At 38.0% G+C, this 17,060-nt stretch overlaps 1 protein-coding gene across 4 annotated transcripts in view; it reads left to right on the forward strand.

The window, feature by feature from the left end:
• Positions 1 to 17,060, forward strand: part of LOC130418366 (CUGBP Elav-like family member 5) — a 140,937-nt gene that overhangs the window by 65,715 nt on the left and 58,162 nt on the right. For all 4 annotated transcript variants that reach the window (XM_056744470.1, XM_056744472.1, XM_056744471.1 and 1 more), the window contains exon 3: positions 1,230 to 1,278. In XM_056744470.1, coding sequence (XP_056600448.1) covers positions 1,230 to 1,278 — 49 coding nt within the window. The remainder of the gene's footprint in view (positions 1 to 1,229; positions 1,279 to 17,060) is intronic.

A 17,060-nucleotide genomic window follows, 5' to 3' on the forward strand; every position in this document is an offset into this window, starting at 1 on the left:
AAAGCTGCCTCACGCGAGACATCTCAGCGTTGACTTATTAGATGTGTTAGATTTTCTCTCTCGTCTTCAGACTCTAAACAAATGCAAATGTGTCTGTTTGGTGTTTTCTCTGCATCGTGGCGCACGCTTCCTATTCATGAAAGACAGAACATGCCTCTCTGCTGGGGAGAAACGGCACCTAGCAAATTGACAAACATCCGTCTGTGAGCCTGAAGCAAAATGCCCAACGCAGAGAGCAAAGTTTAAAAGGAAATAAAGAAAACAGAGATGGATTGATAGGATAATAAGGATTGCTCAGAGGTTGCTTATTAGAGTTCTTTAGTTTAGTTTTTGTGTTTAGCAATTTAAGATAAACATTATCGACAATGTTGAGACTTAAAACTGTAGTGTATGAAATTTAACGGCATCTGGTGGTGAAGTTGTGAATTGCAACCAACGGCTCACTCCGCCCCTCCCTCTCGAAGCACTTCGAATGCAGACACAGGACTAAGATGTTGTCACGTTTATGTTTCTTTGCCGAAGGAGATAATGTATTTACGAAAAGCATTCTTTAGAGCAGTTTGCCCATATAGGAGTACTGTAGAAACAAAATGGAGAATTTCATGCAAAGGGACCATCGCTGTATCTAGATAGAAATAGGTCATTCTGAGGTTATAAATCATAACGCTTCATTATGTGAGGTCTTTAAACACCTCTGAATACACAGTTATGTATACCATATTGCATTTTTTGTCAAATGATCCTCCAAAAAATGACACACAGCACCTTTAAAGTCTAAAAACATACAGTAAAATTACCAATCAAATATATCATTGAAACATCAGGAGGATTACACTTTGAACGGCGTGTCAATGCATGTTGTGTTTGTGTCTCAGTAATATGTGTAACGTTCTCGGTCTCACACGTAAACCTGTTCACAAATCTCTCTTTCCTGATCACACATGCATGTCTCTCCTGATCCCATAAGACATCTAAAATAAACCAACCCACAGATGTACTGAAGTCAGGATATGAGCGCGAGACTGGAGTAATGTAAATGCAGGTACATGTGAGTGACTGTGAGCTCTTTCGCCCTGCGGGCTTCTGGGAGTCTCCGAGCTTCAGTGACTCTGACAGCTGAGGATACAGGAGATGTGCTGCATGCTCCAAACCACTCATCCTCCTGTCTCTTCCTTACACCTCCAGATTAACCTTCTCTCTCTTTCTCTCTCTCTCTCTCTCTCTCGCAGATGACACGGCCTATACAGGTTAAGCCAGCGGACAGCGAGAGTCGAGGAGGTAATGATATTTTCTTTCCACCTCACTTTGTTTTCTCTCTCTATCACTTTCTCTTTCAATTGTTTTCTGTGCGTGACATCAGCTTTGACCTAAAAGCAAGCTGTTGTTGATCTACAAAAGCCAATGATGTGAATACGTTTTTCTCTTAGCGGGTACTTTATAGAGGAATGGTGATAAATATCGTGGGTTTACTCATTTGTCAGCCTATTCTGCTAGTGTAATTATTTTCCAAGTGCAATTTTTGTTGTGTTTTTTAGCATAATTTAGTAACGTTTGTGCTCAAGACTATTTGCAATGTTTAAAAAATAAACCTAATTCCAGGGCATGTTCTCAACCCTTATTTTCCAGCACAATTATGCTTCTCAGGTATATTTATCTTGTTTTAAAAATGTTTAGATACTTTCTTCTGGAAAGCAAGATGAGAAAACTGTTTAAGAAAATGATTTTTTTCACTCGAGCTGATTTTAAACGCATCTTGTGTGTACGTCCCCGGGTGACTCTCTCTCTCTCTCTCTCTCTCTCTCTCTCTCCCCTTTCCTGATAGCTGTTGTGGGTATTAATTTTGGGAAAAGTGATTGTGTTATTGAGTGCAGATGTGTGCACGGACCCCTTCCCGCTTCTGCCAAGTACATTAGCATAAGACGTATGCTAAATGAAATGGTCATTAAATTTGACGTTGTGATGGGGACCCCCAGTCTCTGTCTGCTTTTCTTCAATATAGATGGTGGTAGGAGGGTGGGCTCGGATGCACAATCAATAAAACACTGAAGTGGGCTTTTTTTCCACACATCTGTGTTTGTCAGGAGGTCGCATGTAAACAGACGTATCGCAGCACTGCATGTGTAGAAATGCTTTGTTGTGTGTTGAGAGGAGACATTTTCTATATTATATATATATATATATATTTCTGTACTGACATAATGCTAATATGTCAATCTTACTGACACAATTGCAGTAACACACATCTCAGTCTGTGCTATAGATGTGTGCTAGGTTTTGCAAGATACCAGTATTGACAATATTGATATTGTGTAAATGTTACACGTTTAATTTAGCTCCAGTAGCATTGCACCCGTTCGAGATTTTGGTTTAGGTTACCGGCACTGTTTAAAGGGGTCATTAATTATAACATCAATTTTAACCCAAGCTTTTGTTATATAAGAGTGAATCGTATTCAAGCGAATATCCTGTAAGTGTTAGAACTGAATATGTCCTTGTTACTGAAATTACAACTTTTATTGACACCAGGCCCAGCGAAAGCCAGGTCCTGGAATGCACCTATCAGAAAGGTTGAACACCGCCTCCACATAAGAATATCAATGATTACTTCGCTAGCCCCGTTACAGGTTTGCGCAAGACAGTACTGAAGTGGCAAGTCATGCGGAACCAGATAGAAGCAATAAACACGCCGTTAAAGATCGCAACACAGTCACTGCATAACCTTCCATCAGATTCCGTAATACGTGGATGAAGTTTATTTTTAAAGACATTTCAGCTCACGTGGGTAAAACATTGAACGTTGTTTGCTTTATTTCACCGTAAAGTTCCATTTTAGATTTGGGGAGAGACAAAAATTAAAAAGCAGTGCTGTGCCGTCAATATTGAATCTGATAGGAATGGCGCAGCAATCTTATGTGAGTAAAACATATTTGTACTATGCGTCACTACTGCTTTGTTAGAGATCGGTTGACATGCCCTGATAATATGTAGACTAATGTAACATATCTAACTCTAATTCGCAGAGGGCTCCAACTAAGTTAACTACGCAAACTGCTATCCAATCATTGCAGTGGGCGTTTACTTCCAAGTCCTCAATGCGGCACGCCCATTAAAACCAAGCCTTTGTCGAGCCGGCCTCAAAACCCATGCAGAAAATAGCCTATTACTTATTGATTTTGATGTTTTTTTAATGTTAACAGTAAACAATAAACAATGCAAGTTCAGGACACCTTTAAAATAACTTATTATTTGATCTGCAGAAGAAGGAAAGTCAGACAGGTTTGAAATTACACGAGTTTGAATAAACGATGAGTATATGATACATGCGGGAGCAGGCAAACTGTCCATCCCTGTTACAAAAAATCAAAATTGGTCCGTACGCAGCCATCTTTCAGAGTAAACAGGCCGTGTCTTTCCTAATGGTTTCGGATGGACAAAAAGATTTGTGGCGAGAACGTTCTGTCACGGGGCCAAATTCACTCTTTCCTATCATAAACAGTGTTTATCTACCGCCCACGCCGAGGCAGAAAATAGAGGGATGTGTCTAAAATGCCGAAATGCTTTTAGCGGCCTGAACAAAAGAGCTTTCTCAGAGACAGGTCTCCAAATCTGAGCTCTGACAGGCCAAATGTGGCGGCGTTTAGAGATCTTTTGTGCGCGGATTTGATGCCTCGCTCTATGGACATCTGAAGAGAAATAAACTGTAAAACAAAAGTGGTTAGAGAAAGAAACTGTCTGATGATTGAATGCAGCTTTTGAACTGCGGCGAGCTCTTCATTAGTGATGTTTGTTAAGGGGACATCACTGTTAGTAGTGTTAGAGAATCATGTAGATGCCAATTGTAGCTTTGCTCCAGGCTGACTCTCTGATATTGGCAGATCTTTGGGTTGTCTGGACGGAAGGAAAGCTCCTGTCAATAGCTTATCAGGAAGATAAGAGCAATGAAGGAAATTATCAGATTAACTTTGACTAATTCCTGTTTATTAACAGAGATTCAATTAGATGGTGATTTACTGTGGAAGAAAATGACATCGGCTCTGTAGGTACATGTACAAAGATGCCAAATGCAGCGCTTTAAAGATACAACAACTGTACGGTTTAAAACAACGTCAATATTTTTTGCCTGTTCTAGTTATTCTGCATCTTTAAAGTCATAATAACATTTGAAATAGTTTGCCAGAGAGATGTTACTTGTGTCGCTGGTCGAGAACATACAAATGACTTTTAATGTATATTTTTATAGTAGGCCTACATGCACACTTTTAAATACAATGTAAACATACTGTATACACACATTCATATATACATACACAAACACATACACACCGATAGACAAACATGGACGCTTATACCTACAAATACAAACAGATTATTATATTTACATACATACATATACACGTAGTACATGCACACTACACACACACATATAAACTAATTCATATATGCATACACAAACGTATAGACATATTTGCGCACACTTAAACATACAGTGCACGCAAACTAACTGACACACTTATACACACACACAGACAGACTTAAATAAATATACATACACAAACACATACTCACCTATAGACATATACACACACTTTTACATACACGTATACACACACATTCATATATAAATACACAAACAAACACATACAGACGACACGCGAATATAGACAAACATTCATAAATTGTAGCTGATTTTATATTTGTACTTTACATACACATATACACACATTCATATATACATACTCAAACACATACACATACACACCAATAGACATACATGCACACTTCTACATACACACAATTCATGTATACATTTAAAAACACAAACACACCTATATGGTACATGCACACTTATACATACATCATATGGACATACTTGCACACACACACAAACACAGACATACACAAATACACACCCACGTATGCACACAAATAAACAAATATACTGTATTTTTGTCATATGGTGTGACATAGCAAAATTAGAAAACCAACTGTGAATAATTCATTCTTTTATAATAATATTATTTAAATTTCTAATATGAAATAACAATTAAGATAATATCCTCTCTTATGCCAGTTCTTTTCCAAATTTTACACATTTATTTGTCAACTACCCTCCTGCACATGCATACACATTCATATATACTGTACATACATTTTGACAAACACATATAGACATACATTTACACCTATACATACTGCACATTGTATACATCCTGAAACAGCCTGTAAAGAAACACACACTGATTGTTTGATCATTTCTTACAGTTACATTACATTTACATTTAGACATTTAGCAGACGCTTTTATCCAAAGCGACTTACAAAGAGTTTAGGAGCAATAAGCGATAGTTCATACAGGAGCCATAATACATTAGATCTCAATACAAAGTTACTGGTTTCAACATAAGCTATTTCTTCATTTATGAGGAACCACAGAGAGGAGTTTTGATGTTTTAGTAGCTGGCTTTTGGCTGCTTTTGCCGAGAAACAGCTGCGTAAAAGAGTTCAAGCGATCAATAGATGGCCCGGTAAAACCACTCTGATTTCAAGACTTGAGAATTTGCTCTATAGTAGTAGTAAGATTGGTATTTTAATGATCCGTAGATTCATCAAGAGATTAATGGTTCTCTTGTGGATGCTGCTGCTCTCCTAGTTCACGTTGTTCTACTTTACAGATGAGCAGTACACTGTGTAGTGTGTTCCAGAAACAACGTACTCTCTCACACCATTAAATACCACACACGCCACATTCTGGATAAATAAAGGATAAAAAAACAGCTTTCTGAAAGTCATATACACCCCCCTTAACCTGCTCTGCTATCATAACGCACAACACATAAAGGTTTGACCTTTACCATCCCGGCCTGATCATTAACCAAACGCCTCATTCATCACGAGATGCTGTTTGTCTCCAAGCGGCAATAAAGCGTTGAGAAGCATCGATTACTGCTGTAATAGATCTGCTCATTGTGAAGGGGCGGAGCTTGCTATGTTTCCTATATGCAATTATCCAGATGATATATGTTTGGTGTGTTTGAGTGTGAGTGTGTCTCTGTGTAACGTTGTTGTGTTCACCTCGTTTTGAGACTAAAATGTTGCAGTCACACTCTGGTGAAACTCTTTTCTAATGATCCCGACTCTGCAGAAATTACTCAGTTTAACCGTCCAGGGCTGGATGATAGTCACCAGAGCCCTGTTTCAATGATAAGAACATAGTCAAAGTATATTTAATCAAAACAAAATATTCTAATCAACCAGAAAATGTTATTATAACCTTGATATCTAAATGGGAATCACTTTATTGTATATCTGTAACAATGAAGATTTTTCTTGCTGTTAAACAGTATAAGCCGTTAAACAATTCTATAGCGTTTCATATTAGGATTGTAAAATACTGAAGGAATTTTGAATCCTTAGTTCACCAGAAAAATAAATTGCTGTTAATTCACTCACCCTTTAGGCCATCTAAAAAAAAGTGGGTGATAATTGGTCTCAATAAGTATGCATACACACCAATTTGTGCATAAAATGTGTGTACAAATCTTTTCACAAACATATCATGATTCACCTTATCTTTCATGCAATTTTACTCTAAATAAACCAAAAATATACGCCGAAATCTGTGTGTATGGGCAACCTGATATTTTTGGAGCTTTATATATATATATGAAGAGTTCCGTTCCAAAATTAAATAACGCTGTTTTAAAAAATCATGTTTTTTATTACGTTATCATGCTTTTTTCGTGTTTTATTGTGTTAGTTATCTGTATTTTTTTTAAGTTATTATGGCTTAAATCAAAACAAATCAACTACACTTTGATTGATATTAATTGGAATGCACAATAAAAAGACATGAATTTTGAATAATTTTAAATCTCATTAATACATGTGAATATTTATATATATATATATAGATATGAAGAGTTTGGTTCCAAAATTAGATTTTAATTTTTTATTTTGAATTCCAATTAATATCAATCAAACTGCAGTGGGTTTGTTTTTATTTTAGTCATAATAAATAAAGAAAATACAGCTAACTAACACAATAAAACCATGATAACATATTAAAACACAAGATTCTAGAATTTAGAATAATCTCATTTTGGAACCAAACTCTTCATATACACATATACGTATATATATATGTTTTTTGAGCACCCACTTTAACTAGATCTGTATGATTTTGGTGTTGTTTTATTGAAAGCTCTTGTCCAAAATGTAATTTTTAGTTCCTGCACCTTTCAAGTTCATAATGTGACACGTTTATTGTCTTTTTTACATTTTGTCTACACAAGAGGCGTCTCATGGGACCGTAGTGCCTTACTGCGCCACATCCGGTGTGGAAAAATGTTAAACAATATGTCTTGATGTAATACAAATTCACAGGTCAGAGTTCAACAAACTTGAACTTCGAAATAAAGCCAAATGCTATGTTTTTACACAAGCTTGCATTTCAGGTTGGCCACATGCGCATTAATGTTAGTCAATGAAAGTCTAGTGTGATTCTGCTGAGTAGAACAGAACAGAATAGAAATTAATTGAATTAAATTGAATTAAAAATCGAATGTATGTTTAGATAGTATAATGTATGTAATGTTAAAAGTGTCTTTCTCATCTTGCAGGGTTAGAATGAGCGGCATTGAGTGATGTGTGTGTGTTCTTTGCTACTTCAAAGGGAGATTGTATTATGACTCTTCCTCTCTCTCTCTTTTTTCCTTTATTGCTCGCTCGCTTTCTCTCTCCCTCTCTCTGGCTGGCTTTGACCCAATGTTTGATTTTCTGCTCTAGTTTTGAAGAGCCCTTATCTCTCCTCACCCTCTCTCTCTCTCTCTCTCTCTCTCTCTCTTTGAGCGGTGTCCTGATTCTCTAGGCCGTCTTTAGGGTTGATACCACTGAGAGAGAGAGACAGATGGAGAGAAAGACAGAAACACTGAAAAAGAGAGAGTGTGTTTTACACAGATTAGCTCGGTTCCAAAACCTTCTGAGCTTGCTTTGCACTGCCTACGCCGGCCCCTACATAAGAAAGCAGAACTGCTGATTGGTCACTTTTTGATAGACAGCAACTAAGCAAAGAGACGCGATTGATTCCAACAGATTGATGCCACTACCAAGTCCATTTTATGTAAATTAAGAAATGATGTCTCGTCAGTTTTTTCAATGAACTTGTCACAATGCATTATGGGTCTGCCTTATTTTTTATGTATGTATCTGCATCTTACAGCCTCTGCAAGATGTCTCGTAATTGCTGACTGGTTAGTCAGCCAACTAGGGTTTGTAACAAAACCTTTCTCTTTTTCTGTCACTCTGTCTCTTTTACTCCTGGATGTGTTTCATTTTCCGGTGTTATTAAAGCGGTTCGGTGTGATACGTGAAGCCGGTTGAGTCTTGTTCTGAGCGTGTGATGCTAAATGAATCTTCTCTTGGTGAAAGCCAGCGCTCTTTCTCTCTCTCAGCTTTGAAGTTCCTCCGTTTGACTGGCTGCTACATCATTTATATCCAGTTCAGCGAGCTCAGAATACACTTTAATCACTGTACTTATTCACCTGCCTCACTTTTATTCTCATCCTCCTCCATTCTATTTCAGGTTAGTGTGCTTTAGCAACGTAAGAACTGAAACTGGATTTTCACCTTGTGATTTGCACCGGATCATTTTTGTATTTGCATCGAATCATGGATCCTTAAAAAGTGTTTTAGTGTTTAAGTGTTTTAGTATTTGGAAGTGTAGTATAGACTTTAAAATGTGTGGTAATACTTGAGGGGAACAGTAAAAATGGTGACTTTCCCCTCCTGTCCCGATTCAACCAATCTGCCTACACTGGTACACAGGTACTTCAAAAGGTTCTTCACAGTGATGCCACAGAAAAAACATTTTGGGTTCCACATAGAACCAATAAGTCAAAGGTATTTTCTTACTTTTTTATAATCTGAAGAAGCGTTTTTCGCCACGAAGAACCTTTTGTTAAACAGAAGGCTCTTCAGATGTTTTGGGTTCTTTATGGAACCAAAACATTCTTCTATGGCATCAAAGAACCTATTGAAGCACCTTTTTGACTGTGTGTTTGACTGAATGGTTCTTTGTGGAAGCAAAAATGGTTCTTCTATCTATGACATGGATGTGAAGAACATTTTAAGCACCTTTTTTTAGAGCGGTCATATGACACGGCTAAAACACATTTGATGGTTTGTTTTAGATGTAATGCGTATACACGATTTAAGGTTAAGAAACGCTGTATTTTCCACATGCCGTGCATGTTTGTCTCTCCTCTTTGCCCCGCCTCTCTAAAACGCGGATATTTTTTACAAAGCTTATGGCTCTGAAAAGCGAGGTGTGCTATGATTGGCCAGTTAACCAGTGTGTAGTGATTGGTCGAATACTGCAAGCGTGTGATGGCAATGTAACGTCTCTTACCATATTTGGAACATCAGGTTCAAAGCAATTGTATTGACAGGTACTCCCCCCTTACTTAAGTATACATTTGGGTGGTCTTAGTCAAATCATACCAGGAACTGATGTAGATTTGTGGGGGTGTGGTTACATGAGGCGTTTCAGGCAGGTCTGGATGAGCATTCGCTTTTAGATAGAATGCATCTTTTGTTCCCACACATTCATTTTTGCAATTTTACGTGTCTTATACATGCATGGACAACATATAACACACCAGAGACACAGAAAAACACGTATTCGCATATGACCCCTTTAAGAGTGTAGTTTGCATCCCCGTAACATACAAGGCAACTTTTATTTGCTTGCTCATTTTTCCTTTCATGAATTCGTTCCCTAGGAAGTTTATTGGCCAGAATGCTTCTGGGCCGATGTAGATAAGCGATAGAGCATCTGCTTCGGCCCGTGTGATGGATGGCACGCGGAGGTGATGTGAGCCGAGAGGTCCGGCTGCGGTCATTAGCCGAGTCACGGAACAGATGACCTGACACATTATGGCTATAATAAAGAAAAGCTTCATTTTCTCAGCTATTGATCTACTATCAAATCAAATGGGCTGTTGGCTTTCTCAGACGTGCCCTCGGCCCGGCCCGCACCAGCGCTGGACGTGCACGGCCCGACTCGCACACAGGGGTGCAGGAGAATAACAGGGCCACCTATCACAGCTGTCCGTGAGCTAGTAATGGGTTTTTTGGGGAGAAGCAGTAATAGATGGAGGGAAATGGAGACTGGAGGGGAGGAGAGACATTACACAGCTTTACTGTTCATTTGGGAGCCATCCCCAAACTCCGGCATGCCACAGAAAGAGCCATCGAGTTGGAATACTAAACAGGCACTTTGGAAACCTTGATGAAAATCTCAGTATGTTTTCATTGCATTCCTTGCGATTCTTATTTTAGCGAGTGCTTTGTACATGCAGAGCTTTGTTCAGTCACGGAGACCCACCAGACAATTAAATCCATTTCTTTTGTTTCAGTTAATACTTTTTTAAACTTGATTATATATTTTTTTATTTAAATGACATTTCAAAGTGTTGTTCACCCAATGCACATCCAAGCAAAATCCAGGACAGGACAGGCCTCATAAATTCACGGCTGCAGATTTTTATTGCGCGCAAGGTTGATATACGTCTAAAAAAAGGGACGCCGAATGAAACCACCATTAAAATCTCATAATCGCCGCACACACAAATGAGGACGGACATTAGTTACACGCTTGTTAAACTCTGACATTTTGTTCCCGTGTTTAAGGGTCAGAAGACTGAACGTTGGCTTTCTCACTCGCATGAAAGCTTTTTCATACTGAGCTTTGCGCTAATGACGAAAACTGTGGCTAATTGTACGTTATGATTGTATTAAAGTCTGCATCATAGATTTTGTTAGAGCGGTTTGATGTTCATTGTTTTGTGATGTATAGAATTGGACTGAGCTTGCTGAAACGTGAATGTGGATTAAGGATTGGTGGAGATCATTGGACGGTTATTGCTGTTTTAACAAGCCAAGTACATGATTGTGTTATTCAGTTGAACTGTTCTGAACGCACAGCATGATTTTATGGATTTACTCGACACGTCTCAGAAAGAAACATTTAGATACATAAATGAACCTCGCACAACATCTCTTTGTGGCTATTTGATTGTGTTTTACAGGATTTTTGAGCACCGCTTATGTTTTTGACTACTGCATCTTGACATGATTCGTAAAGAACGCTAATGATCGTGGTTACATACATCTTCCTAAACTCTATTTTAAACGTTAGCGTTATGAGTGATGCAATATCTAAATAAAACGATAAATTTACAAGGCTGGAAATTAATCTGCACGCAAATAGAGGTCACGTTGAGACTCTTGACAAGAGAAAAGGCTTCAATAGTTAACCAAAGCTATCGAATGTGGTAACATACATCTTCCTATACTCTATTTTAAAGGTTTTAGAACTATAAGTGCTGCAATACAAAAAATAATGAGCTGACTATGCTGTTTTATAGGTGGAAATTAGCCTAATCTGCTCGCAAATTTACCTACGTGGCTCACGGACTTCCTTCTGCACCGAAGCATTACAGCTATCGATATTTAACAAAACAGGCCAACTCAAATGTATCTAACCTAACTATTTGCACTCGTTGTTGTCTAAAAAACAGACAGAGTTATCCAACTTTCAATCAGAAGACGTAATGCCAAGAGGTTCCCGCGGAGTGAAGAAGAGGTGGAGTTATGATACTTCTAAAATAGTTGAAGTGTCCAATGGAGTTGACACAGATGAAGAGATTTGCTCTCAAGCTATTTTCAACAATTTAGATTGGTTAATAATTTGTAACAATAACAGACCCACATGGGGACTGACCAATAGCATCGATTTGTGAAAAAATATGAAATTTAGAAAATTAGCGACGATTTGTAAACGACTTTACTTGGACCCATTGTGAGAGCTGTCTCTTAACGGAGTAGTTGAAAATGGCCGATCATTTCGCTAGATAAGACCTTTGTTCATTGTCTGATATCGTTTAAAGCCCTTTGAAGATGCACTGAAACTGTCATTTTGACCTTCAACCGTTTGGAGTCCATTGAAGTCCACTATATGGAGAAAAATCCTGTAATTTTTTAATAAAAAAAAATTCCTTCCGACTAAAGAAAAAAAACATAAACATCTTGGATGGCACGGGGGTGAGTAAATTATCATGAAAATTTATTTTGAAAGTGAACTACTCTTTAATACCGCATGGGTTATATACATGCTGCTGCTGATTGGATTGACATTGTTGACACAACCACCAAACAAGAGAAAACGTATCTCAAACACTGTTGCACTCCGTTTCCAATAAACGTGTCTGTCAACCAGGAAACCATAGCAAAACGTTGCGCACCGGTTTGAGCTTGAACGTGCCCCTGGTCTGCCTGGTCTGCCTGAAAATTTTGGCACACTAAAATGCACAATAAAGCAGTTCGCATTTATATATTTTCCTGTTTCTGTTTCACACATAAATGAATAAAATTGTAGACTATGTGTCCATCTGGGTAACAAACTATGTGCATGTGTCCTACAGACAAACTACATTCATGTTACTATGCGCTTTTCTGCCAAAAGTTTGTTAACATCGCAACACTGCTTTGTGTCCACCTCTCTGTGTGTGTGTGTGTGTGTGTGTTACATGCCTCTCTGTGATCATTTGACAGATGTCATTATCATTCGCAATTGTCTTGATCACCGCCACTGCTGCTTCAATCCGCGGAGCAGTCAATAAACGGGACATGGGAAGTCACGTATGGGACAAATCACGAAGGCTCAATATATGGGACGTCTCGGCTAATACGGGACGGTTGGCAACCCTACACAAGTAGTTAGTTTAAACTTTTAGCCCGCTTGGACTTTTAGATATGCTCGGTTAGGTATGTTTTGATGCTGGTTTGACCAGCTTAAACCAAAAAAGGGCCAGCTAAGGACCAGAACATGACCCGCTTAAACCAGTACACGACCAGCTTAAACCAGCATCAAAACATACCTAACGTGCATATGCTTTTTTTTCAACAGGGTATTCCATGCTTTTAGCAGTCTTGAGTTTTCAATTCAATTCAAGTTTATTTATATAGCACTTTTCACAATGTGCATTGTTGCAAAGCAGCTTTACAGGGGCAAACAGAAGAGGTAAAACACAGCACAGTGCATGGTGTTTATAGAATGTAGAGTTTTAATGTGCTGTTTTAAGTCTTTTGTGTTAAAGGCAAGAGAAGAAATGTTTATCATGTTTACACCATCTGTAGAGCTGCAGAGGTTCCGCTTCTATCTGTTTTCCTCTCATTTACCTTCAGAACGCAGCGCTGCAGAAACAGAACGTTGCTATGAAGCATTTATCTGCAGCTGAAGTCAAATATAGTTTTCACTGAGGATAAATGACCTTCTGAGAGCGCCGGTTTGTGGTGTAGCAGTAGTAGGTAAATCCTGAGCTCAAATCGAGCTGGTTTAAATAAATATATATAGATGCATATATATATATATATATATATATATATATATATATATATATATATATATATCAAGAGTTTGGTTCCAAAATGAGATAACTCAATTTAAAAATCATGTTTTTTTATTGTCCATTCCAATTAATATCTATCAAACTGCAGTTGGTTTGTTTTGATTTAAGCCATTATATATACAAAAATACAGCTAACTAACACAATAAAACACATTTTTTTGAAAAATATTATCTTTGCTGGGACATGGTTATTTCCTCCTGAAGACGTAAATGGAACGGACAATATTCGGCAATGTACCATATGACGTTTCTGGGACGTGACAAGTACATCCCAACGACCAAACAGTTAAAATCGTTTTAGAACTTTATTTAAACACATTGTCCCTCACATGGAGGATTAAACTAATCTGTATTTTAAAGATAAAATTTTATGCATAATTTGAATAATTTTCTAGTTAAATATGTATACACTTTGTATAACAAATAATAATACATAACACAGCACTGCAGCATCATTTTATTAAGATACTAGAGTAAGTGACATAAATAACCGAAGGCTTCAACTTAATAGAGAGCAGATACTTATTGACAGAGGTGAATAAACATTATCTTTAAACTTCAGATTATATTCTTGTTTTATCACATGTTTATCAGGATATCTGTTTTTTAGATAAAACAATCAAAAGCTTCTTCAGTCACACTAACATCAGGCTCCATACTTAAACGCCCCAAATTGATCGAAAATCACAAAAATATGTGTTTACTCTCACATCTGTAAGTTCTAAAGTATAGAAAGTAATACATCATGCAGTAAGTTAAAACAAAATTACTGTTAATGGTGGACAATCATGCGCATTTAATAAATACAATAGTTTTAATTGTTGTACCTTATTTAACTCAGATTAATAGTGAAAAGTCAGAGTCACGGTGACCAAATGAAGACCAACTGGCGGCGGCTTCATAACGTTCTGTGTTTGCTGGGATGCCACGGCAAATAATTTCATATGAGCGTGGTAAAGTTGCTATAATGCATGACTTCTCGTGACTTATTGTCTTGAAGTTACATTTGTTTTGTGTGTTGATTCTTGAGTGTAGATTTTATAGTTGACTTTGTCATGATTCAACTATTAGTGTGATGATGTGGGTTAAACACACACGCAAAAAAAACCCTCTGTTGCTGTTGTCTTAAATAAAAAAAACGCTGGCTGTCAACGCTTTCAAAAACAAACAGAGATGAAAGACTTTGCTTTAGAGATATTCCCAGCTGAATGCACACTGAGCAAACAAAACAGTGCATATGATGAAGGTGTAAACTTCCACTCCACCTGCAAGACGCTGCTGTTTGTAGGACAACTCCTTAGCATATTAGAAAAAATATAACCCAAGGATAGAACAAAGTCTGTTTATCTGTTCGAGGAAAAAAGAAAGGGCTTTACTAGCAAAGAGGAGAAAGTGGTTTTGCGCGTTTAGGATTTGCAGTCCTCGCTGATGAGTCCCGCAGAAAAGAAAGCGCTGCATTTGTTTGGGCCCTCAGTTGTGTCAATGTTTAAGCCTATTTACAGCTTTTAATCGGCTTAAAGCACCATTTCTCTCCCTCTCTCTCTCTCGTAATATCTCCCGCTCTCTCTTTCGTTGTGGTTCTGAGTGAACATTAAGAAAACAACAGAGCATTTCTTAAAAAAAAGTTTTGTCTATTTATTGAATAATACTGAAAGTGCATTGCAGTGGTCTGACTGCTTTTAAGGTTTCATTTAGTGTTTATTGTTATAATTTTTTCCCATTATTAAAAATGTTACCCTCTTTGGCGTCTGGTCTCTTAAATGTATTGGTAGAGATAAAGTAATGGTAACTAGAAACAATAAAAAAAGTGCTTTTGACTTTGTGTCTAGTCTGCTTTCACATCTATTGCAGTTTATATTCGTTTTAGTGTAGAGTCCAAATACTTGTTGCTGGTCATCTGTTTTCTATAATTGGTCTCTAGGAATCAAGTAAAAGATTCATATTAATCTAAGGCCACATCCACCAAAGCCAGAGCTTTCTCTATCCAATCTTTTTTTTCCTTTTCACGGCGTCGTCTCAAGAAACATCTGCGTATACATGAAGCCCCTAAACCGAGTCAAAACGATGTAGTATACATGCCAAATCAGTATGTGGCGCTGTAATTCTGCCACACAGAGATCAACTAAAAACGAAAGACTTGGAGCTTGTGCAATAACTTTGCGCACTGGAATGATGACATCATGGTTTAAGAAAATATATAGGGATCGGCTCTACACAAGAAAACGTTTTTAGATTTATCCACTCAGGGACCCGGTTTCAGGTTCCCAAAACGCCGGATCGGTTTGTACAAAATGGTGACACGATACAAAAGTAAAAGTACATAACTAAACGCGTCTCTCTGTGGATATCTTCTAAGAAGAGCGTCTCTGAAAGCCCTCCGTCTTTACAGGCGAGGTCATGTGAATTTCTTGGTCTTGGCTCCCTAGATCCAGAGTCATTTTAAAGGCCAAACATCTATTTCTAACACAAGTTGAGAGTTGTCAGCACCACGGCCAGCGCCTGCAGACAGCGCCCTTTTCTAAGCAGGCAGTAACAGAGACAACTGAATGTTGTGTTCAGGACCCCGGCCAGCTCCTCTGAAGCTGCCGTATTTGTGCCTAGAGCAGCAGATGTCTTTGAAGAGGTGAGAAGTTGACCAGATGGTTGTGCAGATGTATTCAGGGTCAGAGTTTTCTTTGACCTTTTGTCAGATGATTTTTTACAGTCCGAACGTGTTATCGCTCCGAGACGCTCCGTGATTCTGCATTCATAGTTCAGAGACTTCACAGAGTTCCCAGTTGTGTTTTGTTGAAGCTTCGTCTCTGATTTTTCTTTTGAAATACCTTAAGACGATTATTGACAAACAGCAAAAGTTTCTGTAGTTCATAGGTCACAGGTTTGATTTTCAGGTTGCACATGCTGATCAAAAGAATAGCTGCATTTTAAATGCACATGTAAAAAGATTAAGTTACTATTTGAGACTTCTTTGGTATTTAATGTAAGCACAGGTTAAGACATTGTCGAGACATGATATGACTGTAGTCTTTACTGTTTTAAGCATTTGTCAATAGTTGTATTATGTCTTTTTTAAACGTTTTATTTTAAATTCATTTTGAATCCTTTAATGACGCCTCACATAAGAAATTCTTCACATGAGAAGCTCTTCGTCATCAGCTTACATAACTCCTGAAATATCACTCAAATGCTCTGAGCTTTAGCTCATCCATTTCTCAGATCTCTTAGCTAGAAAACACTTCTGTTGTAAGTGTGTCACAGAGAAGCGGGAGGCACAATCCCGTGTGGTATTAGAGCGAGGCCGTGCGCTTCAGACGCAGCAGAGATGAAAGACACAGGTGAAGAGGAGCTGATGAGAATATGGAGGAGGAATCAGTAGCTAATTAACTTTTGCTGCAATGAATCCTTTGAACTGTCATTGATGTCTAGACGCTTATGTAACCATATTTCCGCTACAGAAACGACATGACGGCTCAATTTACCTTTAAGAACGCCACATACTGGGCCGGGCAGCTGTGCTGCGTACTTTACTCATACTCATACACACACACACAAACCAATGCACGCTCTCAAAGCTGTGATGTGAGACAGCGAGATT

Source organism: Triplophysa dalaica, chromosome 3, assembly GCF_015846415.1.
Source record: "Triplophysa dalaica isolate WHDGS20190420 chromosome 3, ASM1584641v1, whole genome shotgun sequence".
In the NCBI taxonomy this organism is placed as follows: domain Eukaryota; kingdom Metazoa; phylum Chordata; class Actinopteri; order Cypriniformes; family Nemacheilidae; genus Triplophysa; species Triplophysa dalaica.